The sequence below is a fragment of the Hyaena hyaena genome, unplaced genomic scaffold (assembly GCF_003009895.1).
Source record: "Hyaena hyaena isolate Hyena2069 unplaced genomic scaffold, ASM300989v1 scaffold_1138, whole genome shotgun sequence".
In the NCBI taxonomy this organism is placed as follows: Eukaryota; Metazoa; Chordata; class Mammalia; order Carnivora; family Hyaenidae; genus Hyaena; species Hyaena hyaena.
The window spans coordinates 296,450-319,354 of NW_024081772.1; the positions used below are offsets into that span (position 1 = coordinate 296,450).

General features: G+C 42.7%; 1 protein-coding gene across 1 annotated transcript in view; it reads left to right on the top strand.

The window, feature by feature from the left end:
* Window positions 1-818: 818 nt before the first annotated feature.
* TFAP2D (transcription factor AP-2 delta) overlaps window positions 819-22,905 on the top strand; it is a 58,981-nt gene continuing 36,894 nt past the window's right edge. The window contains exons 1-5 of the mRNA XM_039222490.1: window positions 819-857; window positions 1,866-2,363; window positions 5,928-5,988; window positions 15,968-16,133; window positions 16,295-16,413. Of these exons, the coding sequence (XP_039078421.1) occupies window positions 819-857; window positions 1,866-2,363; window positions 5,928-5,988; window positions 15,968-16,133; window positions 16,295-16,413 (883 nt within the window). The remainder of the gene's footprint in view (window positions 858-1,865; window positions 2,364-5,927; window positions 5,989-15,967; window positions 16,134-16,294; window positions 16,414-22,905) is intronic.

Below are 22,905 nucleotides of genomic sequence, written 5' to 3' on the forward strand. Positions count from 1 at the left end.
GTCCACCAAGCCTATTTATTTTAAAAGCTGCTGAAAGTGTAAGCTACCGCAGGGTGTTGCCTTTCAAAAAAGGGAAAAGAACCCAAATTCGATGTAAATATGGAAAGAGCAGTATTGTTTCCACTTGGGCAAAGGCAGACACCCCAATCTGGGTGAAACTGATTTGGGTGCTTGTTGGAAAAAGCAGCTTTCAGCATCTAGAAAGTGGAAACCAATAGGAATGAACACTTACTCATGTAAAAGGAAGCTTTAATTAATATATATTTCTATCTCTAATATACACATATCGAGGCTAGATCTTTATCTTCCCAGTAAAATGTATGCAAATGCTCTCTGTAGAGATGAGTCCCCACCTCGGTCGGTATAGAAAAGCATGATAAAGGTTGGAAAAAATGGATAAAAATGTTGAAAGAACCTCCAGTTCCTTATTAGGCGAAGATACAATATTTATTCCTTGTCTCCTGGGATAAATCTCTTCTGCCTATTGTCCTCCCAGTTCTCAGTGCTGATGCTTAATTTTCAAAACTTCTATATTACCAAGGGACCTACGACATCAGCCAAAGAAATACTCAGCAAGTACAAAATCTGTTCCAGGGAGCTGCTTTTGTGCAGAGGGAAAATTTTGTTCCTACAGGTTTTTAAGTGGGTACGAGGCAAGGAGCTATCTGATCCGGGCAAAGCCATTACAATTTAGATCTCTATCTATAGAACATTTTTTTTCCTTAAAAAAAATTGGAAAATACAAGAAGTTTGGATTTTTTTCCCGATTCTTTTTTTGGAGGGGGAAATTGCATCGTAAGCTTTCGGAGAAACCCAACATGTCAACTACCTTTCCGGGACTAGTCCACGATGCCGAGGTATTATTACTTTTTTTTTTTTTTTTTTTTTTTTGAGCGCGCGTGTGTGTGTGGCTGCGGCGGCGGCGGTGGCTGCGGCGGCGGCAGCTTTCTCTGTCTCTAATCTATATTGGACCGTTACATTTAATTATAATCTGGCTTTCGGGGGAAGTTAAGGAAGGAAAGGGGAGAAAGTTCGTTATGACATCTGTCGCCAGGAAGGGCAACTCTCTGCCACGTTAAGAAACATTTGCCATAATGAGGGGGAAAACATAATCCTAATAATAAAGAAGGGGGGGTGAGGAGAAAGAGATAGAGATGGAAAAAAGCTACTCAGAAAGGCAAAGTAAAGAGACTGATGGGGGGGGCGGTAGGTGGACGGGGGGGTGGGGTGGGGAACAACGCACCCCTTTCGAAATGGGCTTATTCTAGGAAAGTGAAGCAGAAAGAGGGGGGTCGGATTCCTTGCCCCAAACGGTTAAGGAAATGAGCAAGTTGAACGATTTGTACAGACTGGATTTTGTAAATATATGGATAGTGATTTTGAGCAGCTCTGGCGGAACATCGCAGCACGGACAGCCGGCTTGGGATCCGGTTGCAGCGACCAGGCGCCGGCCCGCGCTCTGCGCGTGTGGACACTCGGCTTCTCGTCCCCGCGGCCCCGGAGTCAGTCGCAAACCTGGCTCCCGACGCCCACCTCCCTGTGCAAGTTAGGCAGGGGCTGTGTGTGTGTGTGTGTGTGTGTGTGCGCGTGTGTACGTGTGTGTGTGTCACCCGCACCTATATAGGGTGGGGGATTTTTTTCCGCCCTCTCGACTGTGAGGACGAGGCCGCCCACCCCCAGTTCGCCTGCTCGCAAAGGCTCTTTGGCGAAGGCGCTGAGCCCGGGTGCGGCTCGGCCCCAGTCCTGCGCGCTCGCTCTCCTTGGAGAGCCGGAGAAAGCTCCCGGCTCCCGGAGAGCGGCGCCTCGGTTGCAAAATGACAAACCTCAAGTTTTTCTGCTCTCCCTTTTCCCCCTCTTCCTTCCAGATACGTCACGACGGATCAAACAGCTACCGTTTGATGCAGCTTGGCTGTCTGGAGTCCGTAGCCAATTCCACTGTCGCCTATTCCTCCTCCTCTCCTCTAACTTACTCCACCACCGGCACAGAGTTTGCGTCTCCCTACTTCTCCACTAACCACCAGTATACCCCGCTCCACCACCAGTCTTTCCATTACGAGTTTCAGCACAGCCACCCGGCCGTCACCCCCGACGCCTACTCTCTGAACTCGCTCCACCACTCGCAACAGTACTACCAGCAGATCCACCACGGGGAGCCCACCGACTTTATTAACCTGCACAATGCGCGGGCGCTCAAGTCGTCCTGCCTGGACGAGCAGAGGCGGGAGCTGGGCTGCCTCGATGCCTACCGCCGCCACGACCTGTCCCTCATGAGCCATGGCTCCCAGTATGGAATGCATCCAGATCAAAGACTCCTGCCAGGGCCCAGCCTGGGGCTGGCCGCCGCGGGAGCAGACGACTTGCAGGTAAATAAGCATGAAGCGAATTTGTCTGCGCCCTCCCCTATTCGCCCTGCCCCTCCCGCTCCGTTAAAGCTCTGACTGTAAGCTGTCTCGCTCGCCTGGCCTCTCCTCTCCCCTCCTCTCCCCTCCTCTCCTCTCCTCTCCTCGCCTCGCCTCTCCTTGCCTCTCCTTTCTCGGTCTCTCTGTCTCTCTCTCTCTGACACACACACACACGCACACACACACACACACACACACACACACCACTTATGGAAAGTTATCAAAACAATTAGAGGAGGCGTGTGCCATTCTGTCACTCTCATTGGATCAAGGCATTTCACCTGGACGCCCGGGAGTCTGGCTAGCTGCGGCCCCCGCTTTCTGTTGGTCTGCACGGAAGACCAAGTGAATCCTCCTCATTTCTGTCCCCGAGGGGATGGGATGGAGGCGATCTCGGAGGCTAGGTTGAGCCAACGGGACTCAGAGTAAGACCCGACAAGTTGATGACCAATAACACCCTCAGTCTGTGCTTTGCTGGGTCTACCCGCGTGTGCCAGGTGTTTGTCCCAGACTAAGCTTATGGGGAACTTACTAAGAACTGGGGGGGGGGGGGGGCTGGTTTGTTCTAGAGACTTTGTTGAGCCCTAGCAGAAGTTTCCCCGAATATACTAGATCGCTGTGGAAAGTAAAGAATCGCAAATGAAAGTCTCAAAAATTTACCCTAATGAAAATCTGCTTAATGCAGTTCCCGAGGCTGTAGAGTTGAGCATAATTCTCTGTACCGAGCTCCCCAATCCCACCACCCAGTTGGGTAATTCACAACTTTATTTTTCCCACTAGGTTATTAACTTTTACATAAGATGCAACTCCTTAAAAAGAAGGAAATGAAGAAATAAAGGGAAAAGGAGGGAGACGAAATAGGAAGGAAGAAAGAAACAGAAAGGGGGAAAGAGGGAAAAAGAGAGAAGAAGGAAGGAAGGACAGTAGAGAGGAAAAAAGAGAGAAACTCATATCCTATGGAGGCCATCAATCAGATGATCTCCCTCCTACTTCCTTCCTTAATGTATTTTTGCACATTCTTTGCCAACAATAGACTTTATAATTTTGCAAACATATTCCGCCCCCCCCCCACAGCCACATTGGGGGGGAAATAGAGCAAATAAACCCACAAATATCTGAAAAAGAAAAAGACGTGTGTTTGTAGCTTCTTTTGGCTGAAAGGGGGGCGGTAGATGAGTCCTTACTTTCTCAGTCCACACAAAGCTTCTCCACAGCGTCTACAACGAAAGGGGAGATACTGGAAGAGCACAAGTTGGAGACGTAAGAGATCCCTTGTTGCGCACAGAAAATCTTTCCCCCTCATTTACCTCCGACCAAGGGATTGTTTTAAAATTAAAGTGAAAGCCCTTACAGTCCCAGCAAAGAGCCATAGGTGCAAGATCGGCACACAAGAAAAAAGATCTGGCTCCATAAACCTTGACTTTCTACACTTATATTCACAAAATAATTTTATACGCTCAGAACATTTTTACATTTTTCACAAGAATCCCCTTATGTCTCAAGGGGGGAAAAATCTGCCATTCAATGCTTAGCTCAACTAAAACCTATTTACTCCTTTTAATAGCCACGTCTGCTGCTGATTTTTTTGTATCTGTACAAATTTTTTTTCTGTGCTAGGCACAAAGCCGGGCATTTTTCAAAAGAAGGGATTAGAACATTTGCAAGCACCAGACAAAGAGCGAATCCCGTGCAAAAGAACACCGTAGTTTATCCAATTTTCGACTTAGTGCCATTCAACTGGTCATTTATGCAATGTCATCCGACCAAACAACATGTTTTACTTATGAGGGGGGAAAGTTTGTTAAGTGTAGAGACCAAGATTCGTTTCTTCTAAGGAAATAAACAGCTTAACAGTGTGCCAGAGAATGGGAGAGAAAGCGATTCACTCCCTTGGAGAGATTCAAGGCCTCTACCTTGCACATTTCAAAAAAAATTGAGGCCTTTTAAGAAGCCTATGTCTTTTTTATATTCTTGGTTTCCTCTTTTCAGTTTATTGCTCATACTGAGGGAAATACTCCAAGATACTAAAGGAAATTGAGGAATATGATATGTGACATATTTATGTATCTATGTCTATGGACATATCTCTATGTGTATATATTATTGTATGTGTGTAGATATATGCCATATATATTATATCCAGATATAATTGAAGCAAGTTGTAAATCTGGAAAGTTATTTTCTTCCACTCTTCCTGGTCTTGGTTGGCAGAATGAAAAAGAAAGAGAAAAAAAGTAATAGCTACTTTTAAAAAGAGAAATAGGGAGGGGATGTGTGGGAGAAACCCGTCTCTCTCCTTTTATTTCTTCCTTTTTAAAACATTCATCAGCATATGCCTCATTTCAAATGCAACAAATGTAAATATACTTTTCCCTGCACAGAATTTTAAGTGAAAGTCCAATGGTTTGGAGGGCGGTCTAAGTCTGCCTAACAGATGCAAACAGTCTTGTGGCTTCAGTTCCATCTTTGAGTCCCCTAAAAAGATTTGCTATGGCCAACAAAGGAAACTGTCACACCTTTTCCCATCACTGCTTTAATTTATGCTCAGTCTCCAAGTTTTTTTTTTTCATATTGATTTGATAATCACTTTAAGGCAGAACATTTAAAATAAGAAAGAGCTCGTGAGTAGGTTGAAAAGGGGGGTCTTACAGGCCTGCCTCAATATGGTGAAAATGGGGAAGCAAAAGGGAGCCAGGGCTGTAAAGGTTGTTTTGTAAAGTGGGTTTTTATTATGCACCGACTCTCTCCGCATTTACTTAACTCTTCACGGGCTGTTGGGTAGGTTAACACCCTTCAAGGCCTCTTTCATGTCCAATACCTCGTTTGTTTGTAAAGGAAAATGAGCCTTTAACACATTTCAACTCAGGGGAAAAACGACAGAGAGAGAAATTTTTATTTTTCTTAAAAAATCAGCAAACCCTTTCCTTCTTCCCAGCTCAAATGATCCCTCAATCCATTAGGAGCCTGAAGACCTACAGTGGGTGAACCTGAAGGTGTTGCCTCTCTAAGGCATATTTTGGGTAGGATACTCCTACTTCTGTGGTAAAGCAGAACCAACATCAGATATCTTGAAGCCTGCACTTGAAATGGCTCCTCTGAGCTCCCAAGAAACCCACAGTGCCAGACTTGACACTTTCAGTGTAATTTGCTCCACGCAGGAAGTGCCGTGGAAACTGTCTGTATATATGCTATGTGCCTTGATGGGGACTCAAAGGGCTTCTCATTCCCTTATGCCAAGATGAAAGGCACCCAGGTGCTTTGAAGTGTAATATTGTATGGTGCTGCAAAATGCATACCTTAAGATTTATACAACTTTTAGACTGTGGTTTTTCTGGCACTTTTTTTTTTTCCTCTTGAAATCACGTGTGCTGCCAAACTTGCTCCAGCTCAATAGTTGCTTTTAAATGTCTACTATGGGGTTATGGGGATATGGGGGTTCAGCAATGGGGCAGATTGAAAGACTTAACTCATGTATTCGTACCTATTCGTATCTATTTGAGTGCTTTTATTTCTTTTTCTTTTATTAAGGGCTCCGTGGAAGCCCAGTGTGGGCTTGTTCTCAATGGTCAAGGTGGAGTGATAAGAAGAGGTAAGTGACATGTTAAGATGAAACATTCTTCTCTCATCTGATACTTTGTTTTGAAGATCTGGTGGTGCTTGTAAATGTCAGACACTCGTCTGATGATTAAGAAAACAATTACTCTTGGTCGATTACTTTTGTCCCAAAAAGGCATAGTCCCTTCCTCCATTGAGGCTTGAATCTAGCCTCCTCCCCAAAGACCTACAATAGAAGACATTTGCTGTTTCTCATGGAACAGTGACAGAATCAAAGTTAGAAGGGGGAAGAAAAGAAAAAAAGAAAAGAAAGGGAAAAAAATCCTTGTCACACCTCCTTTCCCTATCACCACATCCTCAAGCAGGATTTCCAGTCTCTTTTAGCCCTAAATGTGCCAGCCACCACCTGGGTGATTGAGGTGATGGTGTTAGCTTGAGGCTTTGAAGGATACTGTGAAAGGCTAGATTCGTTGAGGCTTCGGGGAAGGCTAATGAAACACCAATATTGTAGCTGCCCTTATTTTTCTAAGTGTCCAGAACATTTCTTTCTTTAAGGGAGGTGGGAGGAGGTGGTGGTGTTAACTGTACCGGATAAAGCTTTCTTGTTCCCATCTGTTGAGGAAAACATCTGAATCCAGAGTTACCCATGGAATTGGAAGGTGGGGGGAAGGCCAGAATCGAGAGCTGTTGATTTTGGCTCAGACACTGAAAGGGGCTGCATCTCAGATGTTCCGTTTTGACAAAAGGTTTTGAACTATGACATTTTAAGGGCCTCAAGGCAGTGCAGATTTTGCTGGCTTTCCCACTTAACTGTACCCAGAGCCTCTGAAGCTCATTTTCCTAGCAAGCTGAGTAACCCGAGGAGCACACAAGGCAAGGGGACCAGCTGCTATCCCAACTTCATACGAATTAATAAGATGTGGCCTATTCACCAGGACTAATTCCAGCTCCAGGGCCGCAGTTGTCTTTAGTAACTGAACTGCTAAAGACTGAGTCACTTCTGATGGCACCAAATAAATGTCCTTCAGTCCCTGTCCATCTCTTTCAAAGCTTGTCGAAAGATTCCAATGCTTTTCCAAAAAAAAAAGCTATGGATTCTTTCCTGTTTAAACTGCAGGCTTTAGAACCCAATGGCCAAAGTGAAATTCCATTTAAACCGAGGAAGGAAAAAAAAAAATTGCTCTTCTTTTGGAACTTGACGATTGTCATAGTGGGTACTTGGAACTTCCACTAAATGTAAAGTAGCTATTCAACTCTGTTGTTTCACCCCCATGGAGGTTTTTCAAAAAACTACTAGCATTACTCAACAAGGATTTTTTTAAATGAGCAATATTAGCCTTATCAGCCAGGCTAATGTTCAGCCATATTGAAGTGACATGAAATAGGCCCAGACTAGTGAAAATTGAAATAAAATACACATACAATTGAAGGGAGAGATTAAAAATGCACGGTGAAAGAGGAGTCAGGTGAGATTTGTTGGTCTGGCTCTGTTGGGGCGGTCACACTCAAGGTGAGGCTGAGCACTCAGGGCGCATGGAGATGGCGGTGGTGCTGAAGGACAGCGCCACTAATTAGCGCCCAGAGCCGGCTCCTCCCAGAGCCCGGCTGGCGCTACTGCGGTCGACGCGTTCAGTTCCGCACTTGCTCCAAGATCACCTTCTCAAATGCTTGGAAATTATATCTGATCTTACAATAGCTGACAGAGAGTGGGAATTATTTGAGATCGAGGGCGGGAGCTGGAAGGGGGGTGGTTGTGTAATCAGTTGAATTTTTGGAGAGAGATTTAAGGGACACCCCCTCAGCATGCCCAAAGAAAGGTCAACGCTCTTAGGTAATTACAAAATGAGAACTGTGGTCCTGTCTTATTAGAGGCACATAAATGGTCTTCCTTAGGTGATGTTTTATTGTTCTTGTAGAGTTCGGTGTCATTTCGTTTCACTTGAAAATCAGCGAGGAGCCTGCTATTTTAAATCAAATATTGATCTTTTAGGAGAATAGCATGGCTCCAAAGGGAAAGGGGAGGTAACTTGGGGTTTCCGTCTGTATTGTTTTACTAAACCCTAGTCCTCCACCCACACCCCCCTCCCCCGTGAAGGAATTCAGAATTTAGCTGCAGAGTTTATTCCATTTCCACGTGTTTTAGAGGAAGGCCAGTTAACTTGGTTGAGCCCAGGAGACCAAGCGTGTGTCTGTGTGCATGTGTTATTCTGAAACAATCAATGTTCGTGGCAATTTACAAATGGATAGCAAGGAAGTCTTGCCTAAAAGGTTGTGTACATGTGCCGGAGCCCACACAGCCCTAAATCTCAGGACTCCCTGTTTTTGAAGAAAAGTTAAGGAAGCCCCTTCTCTCTGTTTTCGTGGTAGTCCATTGGATTCTTAACGTAAATAGCTCAAGTCACCTTTGTTCATCAAACATTAAGAGAACACTAAGTCAAGCACTCTGCCATATTCTGTAAATGTTTTGTTTAGATAGGAATGTCTGTTTCTCTGCTAATCCATACTTTACAGGTGAATCTCCACAGGAAACATGATTTCTTGAAAAGCACAACTTTTTTGCCATTTTCCTCCCCTGCTAAGTTCTCTGATAAACTTAACATTTCTAACGATTTCCAGAATTTACTGTGGGAGGAACAAAACAGATTTCACTTCCAAAGACTCCTGAGTGCTCTTCTAGAACAAAGATCCCTAAGTGCCCCCACAGGAGTTCACCAGGGAAAGACTGTCCTGGTTTGCAGTGGGGAGGGGTGGTGGGTAGCCGGGTGGGTGAGGGGTGTGTGTGTGCACGCGCGCGTTGAGGGATGGAGGAGCACTCAGTTCTTTAAATTTGGCCACTTCTATTAGCAAAGAACAAAATACCATTTCTCTGACTCACTTGGGTAAGTGGCAGTTACAATGTTTTTGCCTATAATGAAGGCCGGATAGCCAAAGAAAGCCCGGAAGAGGGACAGCAACGAGGTAATTACCACCTAGATAAAATATTTGCCACCGCCTCGGAGGTGCGGCTCCCGCACGCTCACTCTCGCTTAATGGTGTGCGCGATTTTGCCCGCAGCTCCGCCACTCCAACCATCAGAACCAATAATCTTTACTTTACCCTGTGCTTGAGTATCGATAGCTTCTTTCGCCTCCGGCTTGGGCTTTGATATGTTAATATTTCTGAGTAGCAAATTCTGCAGAGATCATATTAATGTTGTACGTACAGAGTGGGGCTTTGCCTTCGTTGAATATTCAGATACTGGGTTTCAAAAGGCATCTTGAAGAAATGAGGCTTCTATTTACAGGAGTCGTCTGTGTTTTTAATCATTAAAAAAAAGAAAGGAAAACCCACTCTTCTTTTCCCCATGAATCTTCTGAGGCTCCCTCATGGCCACCTCCCCTTTGTCAGGCACCGGTCCCTTTCATTTCTACCTCTGAGAATTTAATAGTAGGAGAACAGTGTTGATGATGATGATGATGACGACGACAATGCTGCTGCTAATAACAAGTGGATCTAGATTGGAATCGAAGGGTTAGGGGTTCAATTGGGTAGGGGGCTGTGGCCTTTAGAAGAGGATGGAGGGAAGATGAGAAGATGCAGCTTTTCCGTATTCGGGTGGAAAGTGACATTTTGGCCCTGGTCTTTTTTGAGAAATCGGGATAGCAAACTCAAAAAAAAAAAAAAAGGAAGAAAGAAAAAAATGAAAAAAGTGAAGAGGGGAAGCGCCCTTGTTTCGCTTTGTGATCACTCTGCCTTGCAGCCCCAGGCTAATTTCAGACGCTTAAATACCGCCATAGCCTCTGGGCCACGCGGAGAGGGAGCGGACCAGGCCATGGGCTGGCGGGAGCGCTTTCAGGATTGCCCGTGGCTACACAAAATACAAACTACTTTGAATCAAAACATTTTTGGGGAATTAATATGATCTGAACTCTGCACGTTTTAAGAGAGCTTGAGTTTGTCAGATCACTTAGAGGTGACTGGCACGCCGAGGAGGAGGCAGTTACGCTGTGGTAAAAACATTGTCAGATCTGATTTAATTTTTAAAAAATGCTTCTGTGCAATGGAGTTTAGCATCAATCGCCCAGCCTGCCAATAACCGGGTGGATGGAGCTGCCCGCTCTTCCCTTCTACAGCCCCCCCCAGCTGGCTGCTCACAGGCTGCTTGGGCAGGGGGATGAGCTGCTTCTGCTTCTTCAGTTTTGTGAGGGCCCTGAGCTTTGGAACTTGAGTTAGGAAGAGCCAAAGCCTCTTTCAGCAGCTCCCAGAAGGCGTTAAGATTGGAGTGGGGTGGGGAGCCTTTTTTCTCTTCTTTTGTCAGAGCCCTCAGAATCTCTCTTTATGAGAATCTCCTAACTCATCTCTATAGCTCATCCATTTTGAAAATAGAGCCAGCAACACACCTGGAGCCTCGCCTGCCTCCTTAGTTCTCATGTACAGATGATGCAGATTCAAAATTCATTCTCCTTTATATGAAGTCTAAAACTCATACACCGAAGGGTCTACAGGCATGGTTTCTCGGAATTTTTTTTTTTTTTTTTTTTTTTTGCAGGGAAGAGGAGCTCTTTTTCCATAGCTTACTGTCTTCTTTTTCTTTATTGCTTTGAAAATCTCCAAAAGCCAAAGCTTTGGGAAATGGGGATTAATTCTCTCTCTCTCTCCTCTCTCTCTCTCTCTCTCTCTCACACACACACACACACACCATTACACACCCATCGCCACATTAAACCAGTAGGTTCCCCGCTCAGACCTCCCTTTCTTTTGTTCTGCCTGGAGTCTTTACCGGGAGAAGCGCTTTCAAACCTGTTAATTCACTGATACCTGTAAGGGTATATCCTTCCCTGAAACAGCGCAGTTAGCGGCTGATGCCTCTTCTGAGGCCTATTTGATTGCAATTAAACCACTATCCCTTTGCCGTTTGATTACAATTAATATCTGCTGCGTGAGGAGAGGAGCAAGGAGGGAATTACACGAGGGGTTTGGGATTGAGAAGGGCGAGGGGCTAGAGAGGAAGCAGCTGAGAATGATCCTATCCCACCCAGCTTACACTCGCACCTCACAGAAATGCACCCGCAGAACAAACAGAGACAGGAAACTCCAATAATCGCTTACACATTTTTAATGTGTCAGAAAAAACGAGCGATCACTGGAGATGAAGAAGGGGAGAAAAAAAATCCCTGCCGTTTGTATTTCTTTCATTTGAATTGTAAACATCTGTTTGGCTGTAAGGCGAACAGAACATTTATTTTGCTCTCAAGATTTGGTCTAATTATGTCAACACCGAAGCGGCGGGGAGTGGGGCGGCGCGGCTTTGGAGAGGCTGCGCGCAAGGGCCCCGCGCCCAGAAGCCAGCCAGGAAGTATTGATCGCACCTGGAGTGCGCGCCAGGCCTCTAGCCATCGGCAGCTCTGTTCTTAGAGAGGAAGGCACCCAGAGGGGGCACGTGGCTTAGAGGCAGCTTGGGGGGCGCCAGGAGAGCCACAGTTCCTTGGAGACGGCCGCGGCTGTTTCCTCTGCCCTAATTGCCTTGGATGAGAAGAGGAAAAGCGTATTCAGGCATCGGCGCTTGATTTTCTAGCTCATAGCCGGGCAAAAGGTGGGTGGGGGTCTTGTTGCGCTGCAGAGCTCACACTCCTGAGACGTGGTGGTTGTTCGACACAGTGGCGGCGTTGGGTAGGCTTTACTCAGGTTGCTGAGCACGTGTGCATACATTTCCCGTTGCACCTCCTCACGAGCTGGGGAAATAAGTTGAGCAGGTGTGAGCCTCCCTATTTTTCTGATGGACAGACGAAGGCCCAGAACTCATCTAAAGTTGCGTGGGTCACTAGTTGGCCAACCTCTTACTTGCAACCCAGTACTTTTTCCACTCCCCTCCGCGGTGCCTGCAGACACGGGGCCAGAGGTCTCCAGGCACACCAGGTATGGCGCAGCCCAACTCCGTTTTATTCCTGGCCTCATGGGATCTAACAAGGTCTGGCAGTTGATGAATCTGTGTCTGTGTGTCTCATGCCTGGTTTTGTCCCCTGCACAGTAATTCTTTGGCTGGCTTCCCTGTAGCTATGGCAAAGTCATCCCTTTTGTGATAGTCATATTCTAGAAAGTGACCTTCAATAGATAGTCCCTGATTTCTTATGCTGTTTCTATAGCTACAGATCTGAGTTTGAGCATCACTGGAAATAGGAAGCCCCATCTCCAAGTTTTAATTTTAAAAATAGTCCCCTCCATGGAAGCATTGCTTCTGTGCACTATGAATGGAAAAGAGATGTACTCTAGAGAAGTTCTGCATGAATACCCTGGTTGTGGCACCAGAGACACCTCTAACTGGAGTGCTGGATCTAGAATGAATGTTACGTCATTTCAATAAGAGCTGACATGCAACACGGGCACCATGAGGAACTTCAACTGGTAATACTGGGGATGAATACTGTAAATGGCTTGGCATGGATAACTCCCATGACTTTCCTCTGAAATCTCGTCATTGCTACCTGTAGTCTGGATCTCTATAATGAAACCCCACCTCCTTGGTCCTTCATTCTAAATGCAAAAATCTGGTTATGTTGACCTATTACTCTTTTCTTCCTCCCCCCACCCCAATAAAAACCACTGGGAAGAAAGATCTCAGGTTCCCCATGTTGCTGTAAACTACAAGTTGCCAAATCTTTAGCCAGAACGAGAGAGTTCCCCAAGGCCACAGCAATGCCAACTATCAAAGCAATAGAAATTCCCTTTAAAGATGCTGTGACATAAAAAATAAAAGACTCTAGAGTTGATGGCTAATCTTGAATACAAAATAAATCCTCCAGGCAGTTTGTGTGTGCATAAAGAATACTCTTAATATGCAGCCTGTGTAACTTACCTAATAAGTGCTTATTTGAGCATAAGCCAGAAGCCCAACCTGGATGCAGGAGAGAAAGATCCAGAGACCAGGAAGATAACACTTGGTTACGTAGCAGATCCAGTAACTTCCCTGGGAGCAGCTGGCTTTCAGCGCATGGGGTTCACTTTGCCAATAGGGGCTGATTTTCCAAGCGGAGAAAGCCTGATTTAACTCTTTTTTATTTTTTACAAAAATCTTTTATAGTCTTCTGCATCTCCCTAAATTAGGTTTCTAACCCAGTATAGACTAGTAAAGATAGAAAAGGTCTAAAATTGTGTCTTTCTTTTCCCTTGGCTGGCTAGGAAAGTAACACATGCACAAACACTCTTCTCTCACAATTTACTTGAGACCCATTGGGTGAGATTCCTTGTATCCTCAGTTGTGTATTGACTACATGAGAAGAGGAGGTTATGTAAGAATGTAAATTTGCTTATGATTCCATGACCATGGGTGGAGGCCTATTTTTGGGAGAGGGCTCTGTGAATTTTGAATATAGACATTATGATTTCTTAATATTTTTGCTTCAGATGACCACACAGTGGTGTGATGCTGAAAGCCAGCTTCATTGATATCCTGTTCATCTCAACTTTTGAGAAGTTATAAAATGCATTTTGCATCTATAGGTGTAAAAGGAGAGAGCATCAATAAAAGGATGATGGTAGTTTTGGGACCCCAAATCTGGGAAAACTAATGATGATGATTAGCTTTAAAATTCTCTATGACAGGGGCAGCTGGCTGGCTCAGTCAGTGGAACAAGCAACTATTTATCTCAGGGTTGTGAGTTTGAGCCCTGCATTGTGTGTAGAGATTACTTAAAAATGAAATCTTTAAAAAATAAATAAAATAAAATAAAATTCTCTATGACAATGCAAGGTGGGGAAGCACAGGTGAGTTGTGTTTCGAGCTTCTGAGGCAGGCATTTGCATGGTTTTCCACTATGTTGACCACAAGTTTAATGCCAGGAAAATGATGTTATATGTACATGTGTATGTATGTATGTGTGCATTTTGAGAGCATGCATGTGGGGAAGGGTGGGGGGTGGGGAGAGAGAGAATCCCAAGCAGGCTCCGAGCTATCAGAGTGGATGGAGCCCAATGTGGGACTCAGTGTCACAACCATGAGATCCTGACCTGAGCCGAAATCAAGAGTTGGGTGCTTAACTGACTGAACCATACAGGTGCCCTCAGGGAAAGGATTTCAGTTTGACAGTTGAGACTGTGACTTCTCAGATTTCAAACTGAGAGCCAGTTTCCATGCACTGGCACTGGGAATTTAGCCAAGCATACAGGACTCATTTCCCAGTCTTGAGAGGTCTGGCTACTTTAAAACTTTCAATATCCTGTCTTCTGTTTGGGGGGAGGGGGTGGCTATTCAGAGTGATCACCAGCCTCAGAATGCTTAAGGAGAAAGACATTTGTCCTAGCAGTTTCATGGGAAGCTTGGATGACTATAAGACAGCATAGAAGAACTCCAGGTAGCACACGGGTAGAAACACTTTAAGAGTAGGGTAAAGTTAACCTGTTCTTTCCACCCAGGTCCAGGACCTCTTTGGCTTTTTAAACTTCCTCCCAGGTTCCTTAGCCACTGTGCACAGAGAACACACCCAAATCTGAATACCAGAGACTCTAGCAACACAGCATTCAACCCGAGCAGCTTAGTAAAGGAGGGGAGGAGCTATGTAGGAGGCAAATGGTGAGTCCTAGATGAGGGCTTCTCAAACTTTAATGTGCATGTGAACCACCTGGGGATCTTGTTAAAATGCAGGTTCTGACTCAGAAGGTCTGAAGTTCAGCCTGAGATTCTGCATTTCTAGCAAGCTCGCAGGAGATACCAATGCTTCCAGTTGAGGACCACCCTTGAAGTAAAAAAGATTTTGAACAACACTCTCCTGCTTGTTTTTCTTCTTTCACCTACTTTTTTCTCTTTTCTCTCCTAGAACTTGACCTTTTTGGGAGATGAGTCTTAAGATCTCCCATAGCTGAAGAAATCAAATGTATGCTCAGGATAGCAAACCTCGAATTTGAACTTGCCAGTGAACCTCAAAAGCTCGACCCTCAGATTGCTCAAAGCATAAGGAGGCAGCCTTGGACCCCAAGGCTATGTAGCCACCATGTTAGCAGTATGGATATGAGCTCAGTATTTTTGCAATAAGGGAGGATTGGGCAATGGGAAACTCTCCTCAGCGATTATCAGCTTGGGTCCTCAAGTCTACTTCAGGTGCCTGAGATTGGGGAATGTACTCTGTTGTCTTGGAGGAGAGCAAAGCTCAAGGGGCTTTCTGGAGCTTTGGAGACCAGAGGCTTCTGCCCCAGGAGTCCCAGATTGGCAAGATTGCTTTGGCAATTTTGCCATTAGCAGTTATCTCTGCTTTGTTCTCTAATAGTAATAATGGTAACAACAACCAAAACAATATAATTGGCTGCCAACATTTAATGTGACTATTTACTATGTTCTAAGTCTTGCACTATATTTGACTGTATGTGCCAGTTCTGAGGGCTGATATATGGTAGAGAGCTGTGACCTATCATCGCCCCTACATGAGTTGCAAGTTTATGGCAATGGGAAAATTATTTTTGGTGGTACCTGGGAACTGAACGACTCCTGTGCCAATAGTTGGCAGATGGATGAAGGAAAGGAAAAGGCAGTTTTCAAATAATTTAGAAAAGAGCTTTCAAAACTTTTGTCTATATAAGTCACAGATGGATGACTAATAATATTATTATTATAATCCATCCATTGTGTATTAGTGCACATACATGCACACACATACACAGAGCCATGGAAAAATAATACATACCCTCTGTGGGGTTAACTGGTGGATTTGGGAGTTTTGAACTAATTGAAGTGTTTCTTGGTGTGTATGATGTCAACATTAGCACTGGTGAGCCAGCCAACTCTACACAGGATGCTGATTTTTGCCAAAATTTAAAAAATAATGCCCCTACAAGCATGTCCTGGATCATATTTGAAAGATGAAACCTTAATTGTTATTTGAAAGGACATCTTTAGAGCAGCTTTCTGAGATGATCCCAGTGGTATATGCATGAGGACAATTGTTGCCACAAATTCCCAAATCCCAAGTAGTGCCTTGATGTTAACTGTCTTTCAATGATCTCCTCTCACTGTCACTAATATGTAATATACTTCTGCCCTCCCCAAGGTGGCACCTGTGTGGTCAACCCCACAGACTTGTTTTGCTCTGTCCCTGGCCGTTTGTCCCTTCTCAGTTCAACTTCCAAATACAAGGTGACCATTGCTGAGGTGAAGAGGCGCCTTTCACCGCCTGAATGCCTCAATGCTTCACTGTTGGGAGGCATTTTGAGAAGGTAAGACGTTGTTTTCTGGCTGTACTGGTACATATTCCTCAACCCTCAGCCCTTAGGCCTCCTGTCTCATGTTGAATTCCCCACCTGCTCACATTGTCTCATCATTTCCCTCAGAATGAGAACCTTCAAAACCTAGTTTTTATTTATTTATTTTTGGACAGAGCAAAATCCAAGAATGGGGGCCGCTGCCTGAGAGAGAAACTGGATAGGCTTGGCCTGAATTTACCAGCAGGAAGACGGAAAGCAGCCAATGTTACCCTCCTTACTTCCTTAGTTGAAGGTATGATTTTTCAGCTCTGCAAAGTAATAATGGGAAGTTAGCAATCCTTTGGAGCTCAGGTTTGTTAGATTATGCTGTTCCATTTTTTTGTCTATAGTATGAAGCAAGGAAGTTAACAGTTACAGGTGAATTTCCCAAATAATCATGACATATGTGATTAAATTAGATAACATAAGCCTTAGGTAATTCATAAAATGTCATTTAATTTACTAATATTGGCAAACATACAGAAGACAATGCAAGATTTAAGTACTTCACTTGTATTTCCTAAATAATAGCAACTACAAAAAAACTAGCTGTGCTGTCGTCATTTTTATTATTGTTTATTTTAGAGCTCAGATAAATCTGGCCTAACTCATTATAATTCAGTGCAACACAATCTACAGGATAAATAGTAATTCTTTATAGAGGGTTCACAGGAGTTTAGGCATGATGCCAAGCCTGAGAGCATCTTGTATTAATCCTAGTAGACATCTCTTAAAGTACAGTGAAGTTCCTTGGATTTACAGATGGATAAAATGAGTTACAGAAGGGGTAAGGCTAACCAGTGGTATAGAAATAGAAGTAAAAATATATTCCCCAAAGTTATTGTTTTCCAATTTACCTTTTCCGTTTTCTTTCTTCTGTAAGGACAAAATTACATATTCTTATTCAAACTTCTTTTAAGAAGAGGTATTACTGGAAACTCATTTTTAACTTTGTAGGAAAGCTTTGAATGTCAAAGGAGAGTTCTTCCATAAACCAGAATGCTATTGTCTTAAATATGAACAAAGAAGCCCTGTTACCAAGACTCACCTGAATATATCTGTGACACTTTTCTTGCATAGGTTATTCTCTTGTTTATAAGGAAATGTAGGCAGTGAAAAGTAAGGGAAACACAAAAACAAACATCTTGCCTCTTTTCAGATTATCAATTCATACCATTTATTGTATAATTTTGTGAAGCAGTATGTTCTAGACATTTGTCTTAGCAAAATTGCTTCTGTGTTTTTGCTATTAATAGTTACCTTTGCTTTGTTCCCTAATTGTGATAATGGTAACAACAACAAAAATATTATTGGTCACCAACATTTAGTGTTACTGTTACTATGTTCTGTGTCTTGTGATCTGTTTGCTTGTGTGCTGATACTGAAAACTGACATATGGTAGAGGAGGTTGACCTGTCATCCACACATATGGGCTGGTGGTACTGGGGAAAGGACAAAGTAGGAAAAAATGACTAATGGGTTGATTCTAAAGGGAGACAGATTCCTGTTCAATTTAAGGAAGAAGATAATTATAATTGTAGCTACTTAATAATAGAACAAAACACTTGTTCAGAATATAATGAAGTGAATTCAAGAATCATATGGATGGGGACACCTGGGTGGCTCAGTCAGTTGGGCATCTGACTTTGGCTCAGGTCATGATCTCACAGTTCGTGGGTTTGAGCCCCACGTTGGGGTCTGTGCTGACAGCTCAGAACCTGGAACCTGCTTCAGATTCTGTGTCTCCCTCTCTCTCTGCCCTTCCGCAGCTCACACTCTCTCTCTCAAAAATAAATAAACATTAAAAAAAAATTTTTTTTAAAGAATCATATGGGTGGTAGGACTTGACTATTTCTTAAACTCAAATCTGCAGGAGAGTCAACTCGGGAGGTTTATTTAAAAATCACTGGGGGGTGCCTGGGTGGCTTAGTCGGTTAAGCGTCCGACTTTCGCTTAGGTCATGATCTCACGGTTCGTGGGTTCGAGCCCCGCGTCGGGCTCTGTGCTGACTGCCAGCTCGGAGCCTGGAGCCTGTTTCAGTCTGTGACTCCCTCTCTCTATGACCCTCCCCTGCTCGCGCTGTCTCTCTCTCTCCTAGAAATAAATAAAAAAAAAAACATTAAAAAAAATTAAAAAAAATCACTGGCCCCCTTCCCTAAGCCAACTGAAACTCAGTCTCTGGGGATATGATCCAGGCCCCTATATATTTTTTAGACATCCCCAGTGATTCTGATGTATAATGAGGTTTAAGGATCATTGGTCTAAATGTTTCTTGAGACTCTTTCCACTTCCTTTGATGGACTATGAATGCTCATGAAATTTGTAACTGATGTGAGAATTAAAGGCCCTAAGAAAGGCCTTTTCCCATGGTGTTTATGAATATACTGGCCAATATGAACTGAAGAGCCATACATAAAAGAGTATATTCACAACTTTCCTTATTTTTATGGTGGCCAACCACTGAAGTATCCCATGTGGGAATCATCAACTGTACTAACAGAAGGGGTGTGGGTTAAATATGTGAACTCCTAGGATAAACTTTGCGGTTTTGCCATCTACTCTTTCAACATACCTGTCCTACCATAGAAGTATCTAACTGTGTTCTGTACATTTGGCTTATGTTCGTGGAGGATTCACATCAGCCTTGGCTGATGAAACCTAAGATTTCATACTCTCCAGGTACTTTAATTGGATACTTTTGAAATCCCCCAAATCTTCATACTATAGAGCCATAAATTTTTTATTGTTGAGTTCCAGGCACTGTGATGGGACTGAGGGAAGGATATTTATTTGTTTGTTTGTTTATTTATTTTTACAAATAGTTTATTGTCAAGTTAGTTTCCACATAACACCCAGTGCTCATCCCCACAAGCGTCCTCCTCCATGCCCATCCCTCCCTCCCCCCCACATCCATCAGTCCTCAGTTTTTGTCAGCATTCAAGAGTCTCTCATGGTTTGCCTCTCTCCCTTTCCCCCACCATTTCCCCCTTCTTCTCCCCCTTGGTCCTCCATCAAGTTCCTCCTAATCCTCCTATACGTGCACACATATGATATTTGTCCTTCTCTGCCTGACTTATTTCGCTCAGCATAACACCCTCAAGGTCCATCCATGTTGCTACACATGGCCAGATTTCATTCTTTCTCATTGCCATGTGGTATTTACCGTATAGATAAACCACATCTTCTTGATCCATTTGTCCATTGATGGACACTGAGGCTCTTTCCATGTTTTGGCTATTGTTGAGAGTGCTGCTATGAACATCGGGGTACATGTGCTCCTATATATCAGCACTCCTGTATCCCTTGGGTAAATTCCTAGCAGTGCTATTGCTGGGTCATAGGGGAGTTCTAGTGTTAATTTTTTGAGGAACCTCCACACTGTTTTCCAGAGGGGCTGCACCAGTTTACATTCCCGCCAAGAGTGTAGGAGGGTGCCCGTTTCTCCACATCCTCACCAGCATCTAGAGTCCTCTGATTTGCTTATTTTGGCCACTCTGACTGGTGTGAGGTGGTATCTCAGAGTGGTATTGATTTGTATTGAGGGAAGGACATTTAGAGGCAAAGGGACCTTTTGCATCCCTTCAACCCTCAACATATTATAAACCACAAACACACGTGCACACTTTCTCTCTCTCTCTCTCTCTCTCTCTCTCACACACACACACACACACACACACTCACTACAAGTTTAATTACCATGTGTTATGTTCTCTGATTTTTATTCTATTTCCTATTTTAGTGTTCTTTTTAAATGCTGATTATAAACCTACTGAATTTATTTCAGGATTCACACTGAATCATGAGTCATGACCCACAGTTTTTAAAAACTACAAGTTAGGGGTGCCTGGGTGACTCAGTCGAGTTAGGGGTGCCTGGGTGACTCAGTCAGTTGTGTGTCCAACTCTTGATTTTTGGCTCAGGTCATGATCCAAGGGTGGTGGGTTCAAGCCCTGTGTCAGGCTCCACAGTGAGCATGGAGTCTATTTAAGATTCTCTCTCCCTCTCCCACTGCCCCTCCCCTGCTTGTTCATGCTTGCTCTCTTTTTATCTCTTTCTCTAAATAAACAAACAAACAAACAAACAAAAATATGTAAGTAAAATTTAAAAAGTACAAGTTGTTTTAAGATATAAAGAGAACCTAATAGTTGAAGAACAGGGACATGTTATCTAAATTAAAATAGGCTTCATTTTATTCCTGAGCTCACAAGGAGAATAGTTTCACCATTGAGGACTCTACTGTATATTTTATTCCCAAGTTTTAGTTGGTGATGGCAGTTGATGACTCTTTCCAGTCAGCAAGATGCCATTTTCTACATTAGGCTCATAGTCTTTGAAATTCTGTAGATGATGCTATAGGATACAAAATAATGGTGCCTCAATTCTAATTTGCCAAGCTCTTGGAAAAGTGACATAGTTAATGCTTCTCTTCAGTACATTTGGAGCCTTGATCATTTTTGAGCTAACATGGGTATGATTCAGTTCTTTCAGGCTTGATTTTCCAGTTTTAAGTGGTAAATTAAAACTTCACCATATTTACCAGTTGGTGTTGGTAAGACCATGTCTTTGGGTGACACTTTTCTCCTTCCATCAGACATTTTTTGCAAGAGCCAGCGACATTTCAGATTAGTCATCCAAAATGGTCCATCAGCTTTCGTGTAAATCTATGATCTTATAGGAAGGAATAATATTTTTCTTACCATTTTTTATTGATATCTCCCCTTTATCTCCCAGATTTTCTACAATAACCAATATGTATATTTGAAAACCAATACTTAGTAATATAGTTTCTCTTAAGTGGCTTGTTTTTTCAAATTTTTATTTTAATTCCAGATAGTTAACAGACAGTGCAGTATCAGTTTCAGGTATACAACATAGTGATCACTTCCATACAATACTTGGTGCTTATCATGACAAGTGTACTCCTTAATCCCCTTCACCTATTTTACTCAACTCCGAGCCCCTCATCTCTAACCATCAGTTTGTTCTCTATAGTTAAGAGTCTGTTTCTTGATTTCTCTCTCTCTCTTTTTTCCTTTCTCATTTGTTTTGTTTCCTAAATTCCACATATGAGTGAAATCATATGGCATTTGTTTTCCTCTGACTTATTTCCCTTAGCGTTATACTCTCTAGCTTCTTCCATGCCATTGCAAATGGCAAGATTTTCATTCTTTTTTTATGGTGGAACAGTATTCCGTGTGTGTGTGTGTGTGTGTGTGTGTGTATCTCACATCTTCTTTATCTACTCATTAATTGAAGAACACTTGGACTGTTTTTGTACCTTGACTATTGTAAATAAGACTGCTATAACCATAGGGGTACATATATCCCTTTGAATTAGGGTAAATAACTAGTAATATGATTGTTGGATCATAGGGCAGTTCTGTTTTTAACTTTTTGAGGAACCTCCATACGGTTTTCCACAGTGGCTCTACCAGTTTGCATTCCCACTAACACTGCATGAGTATTCCTTTTTCTCTACATTCCAATACTTGTTGTTTCTTATGCTGTTGATTTTAGCCATTCTGACATGTGCGAAGTGATATCTCATTGTAGTTTTGATTTGCATTTCCCTGATGCTAAATGATGAACACTTTTTCATGTATCAGTTGGTCATTTGAATGTCTTTGGAAAAATGTCTATTTAGGTCCTCTGCTCATTTTTTAATTGGATTATTTCTTTTTTGGGTGTTGAATTTTATAAGTTCTTTACATATTTTGTATACTGACCATTTATTGGTTGTATCATTTGCAAATATATTTTCCCATTCTGTAGGTTGCCTTTTAGATTACTTGATTATTACTTTTGCTGTACAGAAGCTTTTAATTTTGAAGTATTTTACATGTCTCTTGAGACTGTTGATTGAGACTCTTATATAAGAGTTATTTCTCCAACATTCTGATGGTCCAAAATATTACTGGTATTCAATAACACACCCTGCCACCCCATCTTGATATAGGACTTAAGCACAAGTGAGATAATATCTAACTGATTTATTCTTCAGAGGCCAGACTTAGTAATAAATTTCATGAAAGTCAACTTTCCACGATGTTATAGTAGTTATATCTGCCCCTTTCTGGGGGAAAATTTGAATATAGTCTTGCCATTATTTCTACTTTGATAGAAATTCCAAAAAAGTAGTGTATGGAAACCCTGGTAGGCATTCCATGCAGAAATGATATATCCTTTGTAAAGGTCCAATGGGGATCAAAATCAACAAATGAACATTTGTTTTTAAAAACTACCTTTGTCACTGACATAACAGTAATTGAATCAGGATATTGCAAGTTTCCATGCTTGCCCTGGGCTTTCAATCATTCTGATTTTATTTGTTTAATAATAATTTCTCCTTTTATTTCTTTTAAATTGAGTCACTCAACTAATAGTGCCATCCTAACATTGTTCTCAAATCAATGTATTAAAGTCATTATTTTAGGGATTGTTTTAGGAATTTAAAGGAGAGGGCTATTTAATGCAAATTTGTAATATATTTGTATAATTCATAACATTTCTGTTACAAATATCAGTGCACCTGGTAACCAGTGAGATGAAGAACATGAGACTGATTTATTTCTACCTTGCAAAGTTGTTTAAAAAATGAACATTTTGGTAAGGGAGATATTTAGAGTGGGAATTTTTTTTGGTCCATGTAATAGATATATTTGACTCAGAGTCAGATATGAATTTTTGAGTCCAGAGTCCCCAAAATGTAATAGCAGATCATATCCCCCTTTTGTCCATATGTCTT